This window comes from Mytilus edulis, chromosome 1 (genome assembly GCF_963676685.1).
Source record: "Mytilus edulis chromosome 1, xbMytEdul2.2, whole genome shotgun sequence".
NCBI lineage: Eukaryota > Metazoa > Mollusca > Bivalvia > Mytilida > Mytilidae > Mytilus > Mytilus edulis.
Genome location: NC_092344.1, coordinates 67505947 through 67526032, shown reverse-complemented (window position 1 = coordinate 67526032; position 20086 = coordinate 67505947). Strand labels below are relative to the sequence as shown.

General features: G+C 33.2%; 1 protein-coding gene across 1 annotated transcript in view; it reads right to left on the bottom strand.

The window, feature by feature from the left end:
• Positions 1 to 11859, bottom strand: part of LOC139487703 (origin recognition complex subunit 5-like) — a 31057-nt gene extending 19198 nt beyond the window's left edge. The window contains exons 1-7 of the mRNA XM_071272695.1: positions 11727 to 11859; positions 8991 to 9100; positions 4939 to 5031; positions 3729 to 3923; positions 3090 to 3164; positions 2410 to 2521; positions 198 to 328 (exon numbers count right to left, since the gene is read on the bottom strand). Of these exons, the coding sequence (XP_071128796.1) occupies positions 198 to 328; positions 2410 to 2521; positions 3090 to 3164; positions 3729 to 3923; positions 4939 to 5031; positions 8991 to 9083 (699 nt within the window). The 5' untranslated portion in view covers positions 9084 to 9100; positions 11727 to 11859. The remainder of the gene's footprint in view (positions 1 to 197; positions 329 to 2409; positions 2522 to 3089; positions 3165 to 3728; positions 3924 to 4938; positions 5032 to 8990; positions 9101 to 11726) is intronic.
• Between the last annotated feature and the right edge of the window lie 8227 nt (positions 11860 to 20086).

Genomic DNA, 20086 nt, shown 5'->3' with positions numbered 1-20086 from the left:
ATATGGCTGTTGAATTTTTGAAATTAAACATTACAAATTTCTCTACTGGTAAAAAAAAGAGTTGTCTCTGTAATTAAAAACGCATCATTTTCTAAAAAAATTATAGCCATGACTTAAAACAGTGAAAAGTGTTAAAAAATACTAACAAAGGGGGAGATAAAAATAAAAATGCAGTTAAAGAACAAGTCATTACATACCAAATGATGTAGTTCTTTCAAATTTCTGCACACCATCTGAAACACACTGAGAACTAGATTTAGATACATTCTGTAGAAATTCTCATCATATTCTGTTGGATGGTCAAGCATCATTATTTCTATCAGCTGATCTAATGAGAAGAAAAAATTACATATGAAGTAAAAACATTAAGAAGTTACTGTTATTTTAGAAAAAGAATAAATGAATGTATTGCTTTTTATAGTAATATTACAGAAGGATTAATGTATAATAAGCACAGAGTTTGCTCTCACATTTATAATTACTTTATCACTCAAGACAATACAATTACCTATGGAAAATTCTTACTGTTAATATAAAAATATTGCTTGGATTTATAGCTGATGTTCATTAACATAATTATGAGCTTAATTAATGCCATTACAGGTGATATTTCAACAAATTATGCAATCACGATTTAAAAAAGCAGTTATCAGTAATGTGAGTTTTTCACCTTCACAACAAATTACTGAATTTATATAATATGCATATTTTAATTACACAATAATGTTTTATGAATATTTAACCAATCTTTTAAAAGTATATAAAAGACTTGTATGTATTTTGGAATATTGTACATTTACAATTGCGAAATCAAATTTTTTCTCTAACTTTCAGTTGTTTTCATCTTTCCCCATTAGTGTTTGGGGAAAAGCTGTCTCATTGAAAATCCTACCATTTCTATTTTATTTTAAGTTTGTTGATATCACCGCAAGAGTATACAAGAGGCTGTCACAACGACAGCAAACCGGATTTATTAATATTTATTTGTGTCCTGGCAATATCACAAGAACCATTACTGATGAATGGTGAAAGTGAAAATTGTCAATATCAAATTTGACCTCCATTTTGTCATCAGTATCAACAAATTAAAATTTGAAAAGCTTAGATTGAATGGTTCATGAGTAAATGCAACAACGTGAATGGAAACACCATTTTACAATCTTTCAAGAACCATAACGCCTGAACGGTAAAAGTCAAAATTGTCATTATTGAACTTGACCTCTATTTTGTCATCAGTAACAACATATAAAAATTTCAAAAGCTTTGGTTGAATGGTTCATGAGAAAATGCACAGACACAACTGGAAACACCATTTTTCAATCTTTCTCAACCATAACTCCTAAACGGTAAAAGTCAAAATCGTCATTATTGAACTTGACCTCCATTTTGTCATCAGTATAACAGCATATTAAAATTTCGGAAGCTTTGGTAGAACAGTTCATGCGTAAATGCACGGACACGACTGGCAACTCCATTTTTCAATCTTTCAAGAACCATAACTCCTGAACGGTAAAAGTCAAAATTGTCATTATTGAACTTGACCTCCATTCTGTCATCAGTAACAACATATTAAAATTTGGGAAGCTTTGGTAGATTAGTTCATGCGTTAATGCACGGACACAACTGGAAACTCCATTTTTCAATCTTTCAAGAACCATAACTCCTGAACGGTAAAAGTCAAAATTGTCATTATTGAACTTGACCTCCATTCTGTCATCAGTAACAACATATTAAAATTTGGGAAGCTTTGGTAGATTAGTTCATGCGTTAATGCACGGACACAACTGGAAACTCCATTTTTCAATCTTTCAAGAACCATAACTCCTGAACTGTAAAAGTCAAAATTGTCATTATTGAACTTGACCTCCATTCTGTCATCAGTAACAACATATTAAAATTTGGGAAGCTTTGGTAGAACAGTTCATGCGTAAATGCACGGACACAACTGGAAACTCCATTTTTCAATCTTTCAAGAACCGTAACTCCTGAACAGTAAAAGTCAAAATCGTCATTATTGTACTTGACCTCCATTTTGTCATCAGTAACAACATATTAAAATTTGGGAAGCTTTGGTAGAACAGTTCATGCGTAAATGCACGGACACAACTGGAAACCCTATTTTTCAATCTTTCAAGAACCATAACTCCTGAACAGTAAAAGTCAAAATCGCCATTTTGGCATTATTGAACTTGACCTTCATTTAGTTGTCAGTAACAACATATAAAAATTTTAAAAGCTTTGGTTGAACGGTTCATGAGTTAATGCACGGACAACATTTGATTGCCGCCCGCCCGGCCGCCCGCCGTACATCCCCAAATCAATAACTGACATTTTTGTCACAAAAATCCGGTTAAAAATACAAAAGATCATCAAAACAAAGACCCCTAAGAATACTACTGTTGTACTTGCCATTTGTGTAGTCAGAAAAGTGAAGAACAAAAGGTTCACAGTAGCCTGACCCTGTTCTGAATTTCTCCCATACTATCTCTGACAACAAAATAACACACACATTTTGTTGAGTCTACAAAGTAAAAAGTCATTGAAATCAATATAAATCGACACTCTTCACAATAAACAAATGTGGCAACAGGTAACAATTTGGATGACCCAACTAACTTTATATTTATGTCAAATTTTCTGCTGTCACTATATATAGCTACCAGCCTCATTCCTTACATCTAAATATTAAAAGCATTTGTTTATTCTTAAAAGATTTGTAATAACCTGTAAGTGGTCATCTTAAATATGATATATTTATAAAGTGGAAGCAAAATCATAAAAATATGAAAACTTTTGGATAATAAATCATATATATGAAAATCTGTTTGGATTCTTTATACTAAATTTTAAATAAGTGAAATGTGAATATTTAGGTCAATCAATGAAACTAATCCTATTCCTTTTCTTTTTGTGTGTTTTATGCTGTGTCTGATTATGTGTCATGGATGGATATCCCATATCCTTAGGTTTTTTTTCCTTTCTACAATAAGGTTAATTTTATGTGAAAAAGGTTTTTTTGACAGATCTCTGAAACATTTACCCTGATAATTTGATATTTTGATATGCATGTGTACAATAAAGGGTCTAACCAGTTCTTGTAACCTGAGAAATGCAGGCAGGATATTCATTTCCATTTCTCTAAGTCTTTCTGCTTTGTCTAATACCTAAAATTAACAATGTCTTACCAATTACAATATAGATATTGTTTTATTGTAATATTTTTCTTTTATGTAAAATTTCACACTTATTTATGAGAGAGCAATCTTACAAAGATGCAGTTAAATGGCATGTGTTTGAAAAATGTCATGTCAGCCAAATTCTGTTTTCTGCATTCTAGTATTTATCACTTAATGTCTGGCCTATCCATAATACTTAGTAACATCTAGCATCAAGAGAGAAGTCGCAAACAGAATGCAGTAACTGAGCTTGATATTCAAAAAGGTAAATCCATATTGAAAAATCTATTCAAAATTAACATGAAGTAAAGTTTTTCTAGCAGCAATTATGTTTCATTGAATGTTTCATTTATCTGAGTTGCTGATATAGCTTTTGTTTCTATCTAATGGATAGTATAAAATGCTGCAATTTGTTATGTTAACTTGCAATTGTCAATGGTAATAAGGCACTAGAGAATATAGCCAAGGAAATTCTATCCAATGACAAAGAAAGTTCTTTCGATGTTTTGCCTCCATAACCACTTTTAAAACAAATTGTTTAAGTTTACTTACAATGTAGATAGTTTCTTGGTCAATCCTCTTTTCTTGTGAGACTTGTTTAAACATTCTAACGAAATCATTCATATTATCACACTTCACTAAATCAGATGACTCTGTGACACTGTTTCCATGGAGACTGTTAAGTATCATCTCGTACAGAAATCTGGAACTGTAACACTCCACACAGTTAACCAAAACATGAGGCAGCTAACAAAATAAAGTTAACTAATTACAGTAGTGATCTGAGGTTGTGTAAATGCATATACTGCAATGAACATAAATATCATAAAAAATGTTGAATCAGTTCCACGCAGATTTCCTTTGAAATAAATTACCATTGCACGAAAAATTTTAGGAGCCAAGAAAGTGTGACAAAGAATGAATAAAAGTTTATTATATTGCACATTCTAAATTCATTACTTTATGTATCTTTTTTTTCTTACTTTTAAAGCACAAGAAAAAGAAACCCAAAAAGACATGATTATGTGGTGAGGGCTTTGTTCATTATTTAAGGCTGTACACTGACCTATAGTTGTTAATTTCTGTGTCCATTGGTTTCTTGAGGAGAGTTGTGTCATTGGCAATCATACCACATCCCATTTTTAAATAATAAAAGGAGTAGGTCCGGTAAGTGCTGATTTTGGCCTCATAATTTCAGGTTCATCTGACGAGATTTTGGACACTTTTCAAACACTTAAGTGTCTATTTCAGTTGATTCAATTAGTTTATATGAAAGATTTTAACTGATTTACTCATTAAAAACGCTCTGATTTAAGTTTAAATATGAAAAATCTTTCAAATATGTCAAAAAACGTCACTTTGAGATGATTTTTGTCAAAAATGAAAGTGGCCGCATCGGTGTTCATCCTCAACCTTTATAAACGTTATGTATTTTCATCAAATACAACTTACATTTCAATATAAAGAATGAACACAAATGTGGCCACTTTCATTTAACATGGAAACCGTCTAAAATTTAACTAAAATGTTAAAATTATGAAGATTTCTGTTAATTTAGCATGACTTAATGATGCTAGTACCAGCTATATGTTCATTGTATTGTAAAAAAACAGCCCATATTTATGTAGCTGAGCATTCTACTTTCCAATAAATATCTAAAAAATTACATTTTAACAATTTTGTAAATCTGCTATATTTTGGGCCAAAAAGGAGTCTTACTTGACCTTCTCCTTTCGAACATCCATTGTTTTGAGTTTCTCACCTTAAAATGATTTAGAATGTTAGTAGTGACAGCTGTCTTCCCTGTACCAGTATGTCCATAGATAAACAAACTGGCATAAGTATACTGATGTCTCTGTTAAAAATACAAAATACCTTCATATATAATCATATATAATCAAAGTGGCATATGTATACTGATGTCTCTGTTAAAAATACAAAATACCTTCATATATAATCATATATAATCAAAGTGGCATATGTATACTGATGTCTCTGTTCAAAATACAAAATACCTTCATATATAATCATATATAATCAAAGTGGCATATGTATACTGATGTCTCTGTTAAAAATACAAAATACCTTCATATATAATCATATATAATCAAAGTGGCATATGTATACTGATGTCTCTGTTCAAAATACAAAATACCTTCATATATAATCATATATAATCAAAGTGGCATATGTATACTGATGTCTCTGTTAAAAATACAAAATAACTTCATATACAATTATAGATAATCAAAGTGGCATATGTATACTGATGTCTCTGTTCAAAATACAAAATACCTTCATATATAATCATATATAATCAAAGTGGCATATGTATACTGGTGTCTCGGTTAAAATTACAAAATAACTTCATATACAATTATAGATAATCAAAGTGGCATATGTATACTGATGTCTCTGTTCAAAATACAAAATACCTTCATATATACATGTAATCATATCCAGGGTCATATATAATCAAAGTGGCACATGTATACTGATGTCTCTGTTAATCAAAGTGCTGGATAGCACCTCTGGAAAGTTTGCAACTGTAAACGTGTATTATTTCAAAAATGTATTTCATCACAGCTTGGATGTTTTAAACTAAACCATTGTCTCGTAAGTAATTATCAAAAATCACTTTTTTATGTTTGTCTTAAAAAGTTTTGATATTTTCTATTGCAACCTAAAGAATGTAGATCTAAAATATTGAAAATATACAGAAATCTGTTACAGGCTTTTATCAAAAATAGGGAACGTTCCATTAGACACAAATGATGCCCCCGCTAGCATTAATGTTATAAAGGGTCACAACTCAAGAACTAAATGTGAGGCTACCAAAATGTGTACTTGATCTGAGTTATGGGGTAATAAGCATTGTGTATACATTCTAATTGCACAGTTTTGCGCAATAGATTTGTAAGATCTTGACATTTGTTTTGTGTCAGAAACCTATATTATGTCAAAAATTTGATCGCAATCTAAATTCAGAGCTATATCAAGCTTGAATGTTGTGTCCATACATGCCCCAACTGTTCAGGGTTTAGACCTCTGTGGTCGTATAAAGATGTGCCCAGCGGAGCATCTGGTTCCATTTTTAACGAGGCACAACCCTAGAGCAGTACAAATTACTCCACCACAATTCAAACTTGATCTTTGCTTTATTGTTAAAAGTATTACAATGTATAAGTTTTATAACATTTGGTTGAGCGAACTAAAGTTAGATAACTGAAACGAAAATATTCAGCAATTTTGTAAATGTAAAGGGGCATAACTCTAAAATGGTATAACTATTGCCACCAAAATTCAAACTTCATCAGTGTTTGTGGTAATGAGCAGTGTGCATAAGATTCAAAGCATTTGGTTAAGACAAACAAAAGTTAGAGTTCAGAAACTAAAATTTCCAGAAATTTTCCTATTTGTAAAGTAGCATAAAACGCTAGAATGGTAAAAGTGATGCAACTAAAATTCAAACTTGACTGGTGAATTGTGGTTATAAGCATTGCGTATAAGTTTCATACAATTTGGTTCAGGCAAACTAAAGTAAGAGAACAGAAACGAATTTTGGGATGTACGGAGGTACATGTACGTACAAGTAAGGGAAGGACGTACATACTTACAGCAGAACAAGGATAAAACTCAATACGGTGGGAGCATAACAACAGCAGTATGACCACAGGAATAAAAAAATTATATACACTAGATTCATAGAGGTGCTGATAACCTGTAACACATTTTAGTTGCTGTTGTGAAATTAAGCATCTTATGAGTAAATAACATTTGAGAATTTTGTTTTAAGCCATTTGATTTGATATATTACGGTAATCATTGCCTCTGTGTTTGGATGACAAAGCAATTGAAATCTTTTTATATAGGGCATGGTATGCCTTAAAACTTTTCCAGATGCACAGGTTTGTATGTAATCTATCTAAAGTTTGAGGTGAAATGCAGCCATTTGAGCCAAAGGGCACACATCATTAATCATTTCTACAGAACTTGTCTTGATACCCTGAGCTAAAATATTCAAAGAAGTAGATGCTGACTCGGTTGCTTTTAATACGGATGCTATATGATACGAATTTACAATAATGCACCAGTGGTACGATGTACATTATTGGAAGAAGACTGAAGAAGAACTGACGTTGGGTCAATGTTTTTCTGCTGTCAGTTTGATGAATCTTTGATCCACTTGAGCATGCTGAACGAGTAAAGTTCCTTATATCCACATTGGAATGTGAAACAATTAGTATTTAAATAACGGAACTAAGTTTTCAAATGACTTTTGGCATCAAAATCTTCCGATCGATGTTTAGATAAAAACAATGCATTTTTAAAATTTTTTTTTTTATCAAATTCGGTATTTACCTTTACTCGTCCTTGGCGTGAGACGTTAGACATAAAATTTAATTTTAATTATTGAGTATTTTATATTCTTTCACCTATGTTTTGTTTATATCACTTATCACTTTTCAATTATCCGACGGCTTGGTCAAAATGTCAACTTGTTCTCGCATTTTAATCAGTCATTCCCAATTCTTTCGATACTCTCGGGATTTTACCACGTCTACGTACATGTAGTAAACAGGTAAAAGTAGAGCGGGAAAATTTTCATTCATGAAATATTCATGAATGAATGAAAACGCAATCTCGCGTAGATTTCTTGTGATTTTCTCTTCAGCGCATGGCAGATCCGCGAAGTAGTGTTTGTGATACTCATTTTTAAAATGAAGTTAAATTCATCTGAATCGTCGGTGAACATTCATTTCTTTTTTATTCAAGCTGTATTCTTTTCAGTCAAAACAGTAGAAACTTAAAATTTTTAAAGAATCTTCCAAGTATCAGAACTCAGACACTAGTACTACACTATCTCGGAGCAGAATATAATGCGATAATCTGTCAACCGGAAGTTTGAGGCCGACGCCTAAGGAAAGTAGCAATAGCAAGCTATAGCAAACTTTCCAAAAATACAAAATACCTTCATATACATAAGTTCAATCATAGATAAACAAACTGGCATATGTGTACTGATGTCTTTGTTAAAAATTAAAAATAACTTCATATGCAATCATAGATAAACAAACTGGCATATGTGTACTGATGTTTTTGTTAAAATTACAAAATACATTAATATAAGATCATATATCATCAAGCTGGTATTGTTTATTCCAAAAGCAGCAAACAAGAAAGAACAACTTCTAATAGATGTCACTAAAATAGTATTAAATAGTTAATTAATGATAGTATTTATTTAATTAACATAATTATCACGTTGAGAAAGGATTTCCTGCGACGCGTCAAAAAAATAATATAATAGCCTTTCAAGACTTTTGAACTAGAAATACCATACCCCTCCAGCCTTTTGTCAAAGTATTGAAGTGCAATGATCATTCAATACATAAACATTTTCCATCTGAATTCATTATTTTATTTTAGACAAAAACTATATCATATGTAGGACATTCGTCCTGAACATGTATGAAATATTAATATTTGCCACTGGACATTAGGCAACCAATAATCAATCAATATATATATATATAAAGGACATAGTCTGGGTATAAAGCTGGCATTCAAGGTAGCGCCTTTCTCATATTAAATGACTTGATACCACAAGCTTCAAAACTATATAATAGATATTTAAAGTAGTTATCAAAGTAGAGTTTAAATTGACCCAAGAATATTATTTTTTAAAATAGACATGGAAAAAGCAGGACAACTTGCATTTTTTTGAAAACTAAAATTTAGGACCCTTTTTATGTAATCTTCATTTTATGTAATCTGCATCTGTATACACTTGTAAAAAAACATTTCACTTACCTGTCCAAACAATGACAGCAACAAATTAATCTGTGATTGTCTGCATGGAAATGTTTTGTTGAGATCTTCTTTAAAGTTGTCTACTTCTGTCATATTTTCTGATGCAGCTTCTACATAAAAGGAGAACAAATGAGCAGTATTTGACAGGTGTCAACTGAACATAAGGAATGTATTAATAGCTAGATCAAATAAATCAAATATCTTTATAAAACATCTATTATATATATCATAATGGTATAAAAATATCTTGTTATTTAAACATGTTAAATATAAAGATATCGAATATCCATAAATTATAAGTACAGTAGACTCCACCTAATCGGATATCGGTTAATCGAATATATCGGCTATTGTAATATTATTTCAAAACACCGAACCATTCCCTATACATTTCAGTCAAAATACATCGGATAATCGAATATCGGTTATTAGAATATATCGGCTAATTGGATAGGAATATTCATGGAAAATGTGTGAAAACCATGTACAATCGAATATTTTGAAATAGTTTCATATTTTTTTTGACAGGAAATGAAACCGGAAGTCACGCCATTACGAAGTTTAAGAAAACTTCAGTACAGAAATGTTTCATTTTATTAATAAAAACGATCTTTCATAGTCAAATAAAACATATTTTTTCTTATTGTCTTGTTTATTTTATGAATTTGATATTATATTCTGCCCAAGATGTGTTTGTTATGTGTTTATCCAAATGTGATCGTTGTCATTTACTTCACAAACAATGACACGACAAAATGATAAACTGTGCGTGATGTTCATCAATGTTTATTAAATATGAATGAAATGTACCTCTTTCTCAACAATTTATTAAAATATATATAGAAGTCCCGTGTAAAAACAAGGAATCGTGTGTCAATAGCATGTCCCAGGTGAAATAGAATTATGTAACTTGTACACACGTACGCCATTTTCCTAATTTACATAATATTCAGCCTTTTATTTTGAACCACGACAGAGAAGATAGAAAAGCAAAATTAATTTTACAATTTTATAATCATAAACATAGTTGTATTACTTGAAATTGGAAATGGATTTCATAAATAAAAAAATGTAGAAAATTAGATCCGAGTACGATTACAGGTAGAAGTTTATAGTCGGCATGAATTCGTAGCTATTAATAGAATTTACCTGTGGCCTACTTCCGAGAATTCATAGCTATTTTTAGCTTTTACCTGTTTTAACACACAAATGAAACAAATCACGCAAAAACAACAAGTCACATTATTTAAATGGTACATATTTTATTCAGATAATCAACTCATAATTAATAATTAATAATCAATAGACTGACAGATAAACAAAATACATTATTATCAACTGATTGATCTGTTACTCAATCAACCGAATTATCCGAACTTGTACCTGAAAAAACAATGAGATTAGTTACAAATTTCCATTAATAAAGCAGCTATAATAGCTATTGGTATCTTAGGGTTGTGTCTGTCAATTTTGAAAAAAAACTCGGAGGAATATACGTTCATCGGCTAATTGAATATATCGGACAATATCAGATATTTTTAGCTGACATTTTGGGTATCCGATTGGCCGGAGTCTACTGTACTCTGTATTTATTGCCAGCAATTTTTATATTTATAAGGCCCAAAAAAATAATACATGTATTTCCCCTAACCCTACCTACCCAAGTTTTTAGTGCATACCTTAATTTTTTGGGGCATTTTGAACAAGCACCGTTAGAGTCAGACTGGTTCCCAAGTAGTATCCAGCTAAGAAATGTTTGGAAAATAAAATGATATTGCCTACCTACCTAACATGCCTAAGTAAACTACCCTAAATTCTTTCAGAACTTAAGCAGGAACACATGTATTATTTTTTTGGCCTACATGTATATTAGGATTACTCATGAACAGGTTCAAGTGACGCCACAGTTTGAACTTGAACTTGATCTGTAAATTATGGAAGAAAGCATTCTGTACAAGTTTTGTAACATTTGGTTGAGGCAGACTCGTTCATAGAGAACAGAAACCAATTTTGGATTGGAACCAACAGGAAAAACGGGACTGACAAGGGTAACACTTAATGCCCCTACACTTGGGGAATAAAAATACATAAGACACAGAATTATATCTTTCATAGCAGAATCTGCCAAAGTTTTGGGGATTTTTGTTCATCAATAATCATGAGACTGAGTAGTTTAATTTTTTACATGTTATGATGTTGAAAGTGTGGGTCGGATTGACTTGGAATGAAGACTTAGAACAGAAGGACCTGAGGACGGATCAACTAGGGGACGGGTAGTCCAAATAATTATGACGTCTTAAAAGGCTATTATAATTTTTTTCTTTGACGCCTTACTTCGACGTCGAAGTAAGGCGTCAAAGAAAAAAATTAGACGTCGAAGTAAGGCGTCAAAGAAAAAAATTATAATAGCCTTTCAAGACGTCATAATTATTTGGACTAGGGGACGGGTAGACATGAAAACAGGGCTTCGAGTTAAGTGTTTATAATGTTAGATGCTATGTAAAATGTTTCTCATGTGTAGTCTGTGACAGTGTCAAGTAAGCCGGTGACTGTCTAGTCCAAATAATTATGACGTCGTAGAAAGGCTTCCCAGAAAAAAAATTCGTTACCAACACAGGCACACTGTCATGACCGTGTGCCGGTGTGGTACTGGTAACGAAAAAGTTATAAATTTTGTCATCTAGAGATTTTTTTCTTCATATGTAATTTATAAATAAATAATTGAAGTAAAAGGACCTTGTATGTCGGTCACCTAATTCTAAACAGGTAATGTTGTCAAAATTCATTAAATTTCCCCGCCAAATTTCGGATCTTTTTAATGATTTCCGATGACTATCGAAAGATTATCCTTATAAAACACTGAGTCAATAGCGGACGAGATGACTGTTCCGTCTTATATGTCTATCGGCTTGAGCTAAACTAATATTACAGATAATCTTTACTTAAGGGGGTTCGCGGGTCTAAATCATTTAAATAGGATTTCTCTATATTTTTCTATAAATGAACTTTATCTTATAGTTAATAGAAAAATAAAATAAAAAATGGGGTCACCGTTCATTTGCGCTCACAATCTGCCTTCGAAAGAACAGAGACATATATATATGTCTCTGGAAAGAAGCATACATCTTTGTTAAAGTGGTTTTTTTTTCTGTTGAACTGATAGGAAAAATAAAAGTAATATCGAAATAAAAAAAAGAAATTTATTACAGAAATCGCTCAAATTTTGCAATAATTTAATTTAAGTACAGCATATATCGAAATTATATTAAAAAATATAGCCTGGTCACCGATGAGTTAAAAGAGATATTTCAATTTTAAAAAATATATGTTATATTTGTTATTCTCGTGGGATTTTGTCTATGTGTGTTACATTTTAGTGTTATGTCGTTGTTCTCCTCTTATATTAAATGCGTTTCCCTCGGTTTTAGTTTGTTACCCCGATTTTGTTTTTTGTCCATGGATTTATGAGTTTTGAACAGCGGTATACTACTGTTGCCTTTATTTAAAGCCAAAAAATGGCATTTTTTCACCAAAGGGAGATAATTTGGAACTTTTTTAATGATGCTTACATTTAAAAAGTCATCTGGGGCCAACACGAATTAATTGTTTTGAATGTTTTTTGTACCATATGATAAAGTAACAACTACAAAAGGTAATAAATAAAATTTGTAATGAAAAACAAATGTTTATTTTTTTTCTGAAATTTTTATACCCTCGAGCCTCCTTAAAGATTTAATTTCAGTTGCGAATCATCCCATGAAGCAAACTGTCTATGTTTTGAAGGAACGAATTGTTATGTACCACTTTTAGGCCCATATATATATATATATAACTTCCTCACGTTTCTAAAACAATGTAAAAGTATAATCACTATAAAACTGAACTCAAACACACCAAAACGAATGGATAACAGCTGTCATATTCCTGACTTGGTACAGACATTTTCTAATATAGAAAGTGGTTGATTAAAAAAAAAATTCTAATATAGGATTTCGCTATATTTTTTCATAAATGAACTTTATCATATACTTAAAAGAAAAATGAAATAAAAAAATGGGGCCACCGTTCATTTAAGCTCACAATCTGCCTCCGGAATAAGCATACATTTTTGTTAATGTCCTTTTTTTCTGTTGAGCTAATGAAGAAATAGACGGGTAATATCGAAATAAAAAAATAACATAATTACAGAAATCGCTTAAATTTTACAATTATTTAGTTTATGTACAGCTTATTTGAAAACATGTGTGCTGGTGGTTGTTCCACAGGGCAGTAGTATGCGTCTAGTGTGGTTGTTTTTTTTATGAAAAGCAGCTGCCGCTGGCTAGCTTGCATATGTGAGCGAAGAGAGAGCCGAGTGAGTAAGCCTCTCCTGTCAGTACATAGCCTCTACACTGTCAAGACTTCTACAGTGCCTCCCCGCGACAGCACATGGTAACTGGGATCTAGTATCTCAGGCTTTACTGTAGAGGATCTTGGAGCAGCAAGGGCCCTAAAGATGCAGAGTGTAGGCCCACCGGCGTGTGGACACGCCCTTACTCTCATTAACCTTGCCCCAACTATGGGTAAATAGCCGGTTAGATGAAGATCGTTAACCCAGGAAGGTAATTTATCTAGGAGAAAGAAAACTCTGATATAAAAAGGGCAGATAATGGTTCGTCAGCCTTGGTCGGCAACTTATCTAAAGGAAGGAAACCTCGACAAAAAATCCCTGGCCCTCCAAGTAGGGGGTTCGGCATAGGGCCAACAACTCTATCCTGTAAAAAGAATTAAGTTACGGAAACAGCAACAAAGGAATCAAACACAACCGCTGTGCGAATAGGCCTTCAAGAAAATAGTATGATTGCCAGTGGTGAAAGCCGCAAGGAAGCTGCTGGCAGGAATGAAGTGCTGAGCGCTAAAGCAAAAACCAGAATAGGATTCTGGAACGTACGTACTATGTATGAAACTGGGAAACTTGCACAGGTCACATCAGAAATGAGGCGATATAATTTGCACATTTTGGGAGTTAGCGAGAGTAGATGGACAGGTTCTGGTAAGATAAAGACAGATTCAGGAGAAACAGTTCTGTACTCAGGGAGAGATGACAACTATCATTTTGAAGGAGTAGCCATCATCCTCAAGAAAGGCACTGAGAAGAGACTTATGGAATGGAAACCTGTCAATAGTAGATTGATAACAGCAAAATTTAAAGGAGTGCACACCAACATGACCCTTATACAATGCTATGCACCAACAAATGACAGTGATGAAGCTATGAAAGACACCTTTTACGAACAACTACAAGCTGAAGTGAGATTGGTACCCCGTCATGATCTATTGGTGGTGATGGGTGATTTGAATGCCAAAGTGGGAAACAACAACACTGATATGGACAGAATAATAGGTAAACATGGATGTGGTACTATAAATGATAATGGAGAAAGACTAGCAGAATTATGTGCAGCTTACAACTTGGTAGTAGGAGGAACACTCTTTTCACATCAAGATATACATAAATTAACATGGTGTTCTCCAAATGGAAGGGATAAGAACCAGATAGACCACCTTATGATAAATGGTACTTGGAGGCGTTCATTACTCGATGTTAAAGTCAAGAGGGGAGCAGATGTTGGTAGTGACCATCACCTTGTTACTGCAAATATTAAGATGAAATTGAGAAGTACAGGACGTAAAACACTTGTCCCCACAAGATATGATATTGAAAAATTACAAGATCACAAAGTAAAAACTGCATTCATCCTCCAATTGAAAAATAAGTTTCAAGCTCTTACAGATAATCCTGACATGATCCCGACAGAAACAACAAAAGTCAACTCAAAATGGGATCAAATAAGAAAAATTTACGAAACAACTAGCAAAGAATGTTTGGGTTTTAAACAGGGTAAAACGATGAAGAAATGGATAACACCAGGTACATGGAAGGTTATAGAAGAAAGACGTCACATGAATAAGAAGATTCTAGACACAAAATCTGAACGGTTACAAGAAAGACACAAAGCAAGCTACAGAGTACTAGACAAAAATGTTAAGCGAATGGCTAGAGCAGACAAAAGAGCTTACATGGAAGACCTTGCTAAACAAGCAGAAGAAGCAGCAGAAAAGGGCGAACAAGGAAAAATCTACAAGATCACAAGAGAAATCTGTGGTAAATTTCGTAACACTAATGATGTCCATATAAAAGACAAAAATGGAAGGCTATTGACAACAGAAGACGAGCAAAAAGCCAGATGGGCAGAACACTTTAAGGAAGTACTTAACAGGCCACCGCCAGGTGACGAAGCGATAGTAATTGAGGCAGTTCAAGACTTGGAAATTAATATCAACCTTCCAGACAAACAAGAAATAATAAAAGTAATAAAATCTTTAAAAAATGGAAAATCACCAGGTCATGACAACCTGAATGCAGAACTTTTCAAAGTCGACCCAGAACTCGCAGCTGAAATTCTTCAAGCATTATTTACATCAATATGGGAAGGAAAAATAATACCAGACGATTGGACCAAAGGCATAATAATAAAGCTAGCCAAGAAAGGAGCTCTAAGCGATTGCAACAATTGGCGAGGCATTACCCTCCTGTCAATTCCAAGTAAAATCATGGCCAAAATTATTATCCAAAGAATAATAGATGCAATTGATAAACAACTAAGAGAAGAGCAAGCAGGATTCCGTAAAGGTAGAGGGTGCATCGATCAAATTTTTGCTTTACGCAACATCATCGAACAATGTACAGAATGGCAAAGGCAGCTTTACATCAACTTTGTGGATTTCCAGAAGGCCTTTGACAGTATCAACAGAAAGACCTTGTGGCGAATACTAAGAGCATATGGAATTCCAAAAGATATAATTGAACTTATCAAAAGTTTTTACAACAATTTCACTTGCAGTGTAGGGCATAGCAACATCTGGTTTGAGGTAAAAACAGGAGTTAGGCAAGGATGTGTGATGTCTTCTCTTCTTTTCAATGTTGTCATTGACTGGGTAATGAGAAAAACAACAGAAGATGCTCCAAGAGGAATAAGATGGAACCTTTCAGCAACACTAGAAGATCTTGATTTTGCTGATGATCTTGCTCTTTTATCTCACACCCACCACCATTTACAAAAGAAGACAAACCGCCTTAATACATTTGCCAGTCAAGTTGGACTTAAAATCAGCCAAACCAAAACAGAAGTCATGACCCTAAACATCAATAACCCAGCTCCTATCCTAGTAGATGGAAAAGATCTTCCCATCACAGAAACATTTACATACCTAGGAAGTACAATAAGAAACGATGGAGGTGCAGGAAATGACATTATGAACAGATTAAACAAAGCCAGAAATATTTTCAGATCATTAAACAATGTATGGAAATCAGCACAGTACAGTAAGAAGACCAAACTTAAACTGTACAGGAGTTGTGTTTTATCTACTCTGCTATACGGATCTGAATGCTGGAGGATGACAGAATTAGATCTAAACAAACTGTCAATTTTCCATACCAAAAGCTTAAGAAGAATCCTACGTATTTTCTGGCCAAATAAAATATCTAATGAAGACCTTTTGAGACAGTGTCATCAAGATAGCATGGGTACAATATTAATGAGAAGGCGTTGGAAATGGATTGGGCATGTCATCAGAAGAGATAGAAATTCCATCACTAGAACAGCTCTACATTGGACTCCAGAAGGAAGGCGTAAGCGAGGAAGACCAAAGAACACATGGAGACGTACTGTAGAAGGAGAACTGAAGACCATGAATAATACATGGGGAACAGTAGAAAAGATGGCCAAAGACAGACAGAAATGGAGAACCTTTGTTGCTGCCCTACATGCCGATGACATACCGGGCAGTAAGTAAGTAAGTAAGTTATTTGAAAACAATGATAAAAAATATCGATCAACGATGAGTAAAAAAAGATGTTTCACATTTAATGCCAAGAAATGGCATTTTTGCACCAAAGGGAGATAATTTGGAGCTTTTTCAATGATATATTAAAACATTTTAAAAGTCATCTGGAGCCAAACCGAATCGGGTTTTTTTTTGGGGGGAGGGTTGATTTTTGTACCATATCATAACGTTATAACTAATAGTGTAATTAAAAAAATTTGTAATGAAAAAATAAAGGTTTAATTTTTTTCTGAAATTTTTGTACCCATGCACGAGCCACCTTAAGATATACTCTGTAAATCATCGGCCGCCTAAAAATGTGCACTTTTCAAACATGGTAAATTCTCGATCTGGTTGCTCATAAGTACAAATGCTTCGACAGCAAAATTAGTTAAATATCTTCCTTTTATAAGTTTAATGCTTTGTTTTCAGCATATGGCATTTTTTATTTTGTTAATTTCTACGGTAGTGCTTCTCAGACCTTTGATTTTTTGCTTCATAGCTATTCAACTATTCTCTGTGTGCTTTTTTTTTTTAATATGTTGTAAACCTTTTTACATTCGATCCTGTGTTTTATTCCGTAATTATTATGCTTCAATAAATGTGTTTAAGAACTTGTGTTTTACGTACTGTATGAACTTCTACTTTTTGTATTTATATTGTATGTGCGCATGACTTGCTATGTATGTAATTTTTTTATGCGATTTTGTAATGTCGGTTAAAAAGCTCTTCCAAAGGTCTGGCAGTGTTGTTGATGAAGTAGGAATTGTATCTGTCTTTTTTATTTTTCGGTGGTTATCCCTAATTCTCCATTCTGAACGGATATATATTTGAGCATCCCATTTTTCCCTATTTTTGTATTTTTTGCCATATGTTTCTCCGTTCTTTATTTGTGACCAGTATATTATTCTCTAGTCTGTAAATCTCATACAACGGCCCCCAGATACCAAATAAGATAAATCCAGAAAAGTGTTTCGGACGCACGAAATATGTAAAGTGTTTCCGTTTACTCGCACTGGATCCCCGGATCTCTGCTGGTGGCCTAACTGTCAGTATGATCCGATCGGTTTATCAACAGCGCAGTAGTAGGAGCTGATATGCATCATAACATACTATTTTAAATACGGTTCTTACTCCCTGTGGATTTTCGTCAACAAGAAGTTGTCACGAACACTGTGTATTTTTAATCAGGAAACGTTTGTTTTAATTGGCTGTGCGGGATGTAGACAGCCACATCCAGTCAAAATATGAAACATTAAATTCGAAACACCTCGTCGATACTATGCTCGCTAACATTACTCTGACAGGGGTCCCTATGGTTCCTGTTGCATGACTCCCTTCACGGTCTTAGGTGCTTATCTTTTCAAGTTGCAGCTAGTAGAAATTCGTGCACGATCCTCTATTGGATATTGTTAGTTTGTTGTTTCCTAAATACACATGCCGCTTATGCATTACTCGTTAGTGGACGTTAGGCAAGCAACAATCAATCAAACAAATGTGTACATATGTAGTATGCAGTTTTATATTTGTAAATGCTGAAAACTCCTTTACGAATCCAGTTGGTTACTATAAACTGTCAGCTCCCATTGTTATTTTAGTCGCAATATATATTTTTTTTCTAATATATGTCCCTTGTTGAAGCAACAGATTTTTTTTTAAGTATAAGTGAGTCCCATGTTGCAGCAATAGACAAATACACAAGTGTATTTTTGTATAAGTCCCATGTTGCCGCAATTTATATACCTGTATTCATGTATGTGTCCCATGTTGCAACAATAGATATGTGTATGTATTAGTCCTATGATGTTGCAGCAAAAGATTGATTGTGAACTTCGGGCCATTTGAATGAAGCTGCATTCCAGAAGCGCCTGCATACGGAGTATATATCTCCCAGTTGCTACGATACTCAAGGGGTCGTATTTACTATCATGCATGCTTTACTTGATAAGGGGTTGTTGCCCATAAGGAAGCTATCAAACCAGCTAAAGCTATTAAAAATTGGAGTCACCCCTTCGTAAATTATACGGAAGCCATCACAAGTTTGTTGACCGTTATGGAATATCTGCTTCACTGATGAAGACGTTTTCAATTGTCGTAATCACAATCCAATCCCCTTTTCGTCGAATGTGACCTACAAAATAAGACTTTCAACAGGTTTGTTCTTACATGAGCAACACGATGGGTGCCTGAAATGTGGAGATTTTTTGGGGGGTTGGTGTTGCTCAGTCTAGTTTTCAACTAGTATACATATTTTTTAAGTGGCCAGCTGAAGGACGCCTCCGGGTGAGGGAGTTTCTCGTTACATTGATGACCCATTGGTGGCCTTTGGCTGTTGTCTGCTCTATGGTTTGGTTGTTGTCGCTTTGACACATTCCTTATTTCCTTTCTCAATTTTATTCTATATTGTTTTGAGTGTAATGTAGTTTGACTTTTGGCCTTTTCCTCTTCTTTTTTTGCAATGATGCTGGAGTTTTTTTTATTATTTTCAACTTATGAGGTCATGTTGTATACTTTGCATCTCTTTAAAGGACTCCTGGTATCCTATTTCTGTAGAGAGCATACGATTATGTCCAAATTGCTGTTTACATTAAAGTTCAATATTGGGTCCTCATTGCGGTCCCGTTAGATTAAGTCTTTTAATACTTTGTTATTCGAGTGTCACCTACGAGTTTTTGTCTGGCTTTAAGTGGAAACTAATAATTTTATAACCAATCCAAAGAGGGTCTCCGAAATAGAAACATCTCCTTTTATATATATTTTTTTCAATCTTTTAAAACAAATTAAAAAATTAAAATAAAATGTTTGTTGTTTTTAAAAAAAAAAGAGAAAAAAAAGCAAATTTACCAAATGCCAGCATCGTCAACTTTGCACGAAAAAGCAACTAAATGTTGTAAAACTTTCTAATATTATTAACAACCTATAATTTGTTTCATTTAGATTTATTCAGATTGTTTTTTTCATCTTTAATAAAAGTATAAATAAGAGTAATTTTGAAAATGTAATATTTTTTTCTTCATGATAGTAGCCAAACAATTGATAAAAAAAATGGGATATTAATTAAAAATAGGATACAGTTTTGAAAAGATATGGTTCAGTTAAAACCTGAAATTAAAGTCTGTTTGTCTTTTTATTCATAGCCATGTCGTTGTCAGTTTATTTTCAATCTATGAGTTTGACTGTCCCTCTAGTATCGTTCGTCCCTCTTTTGTATTCCTGGTATCAATGAT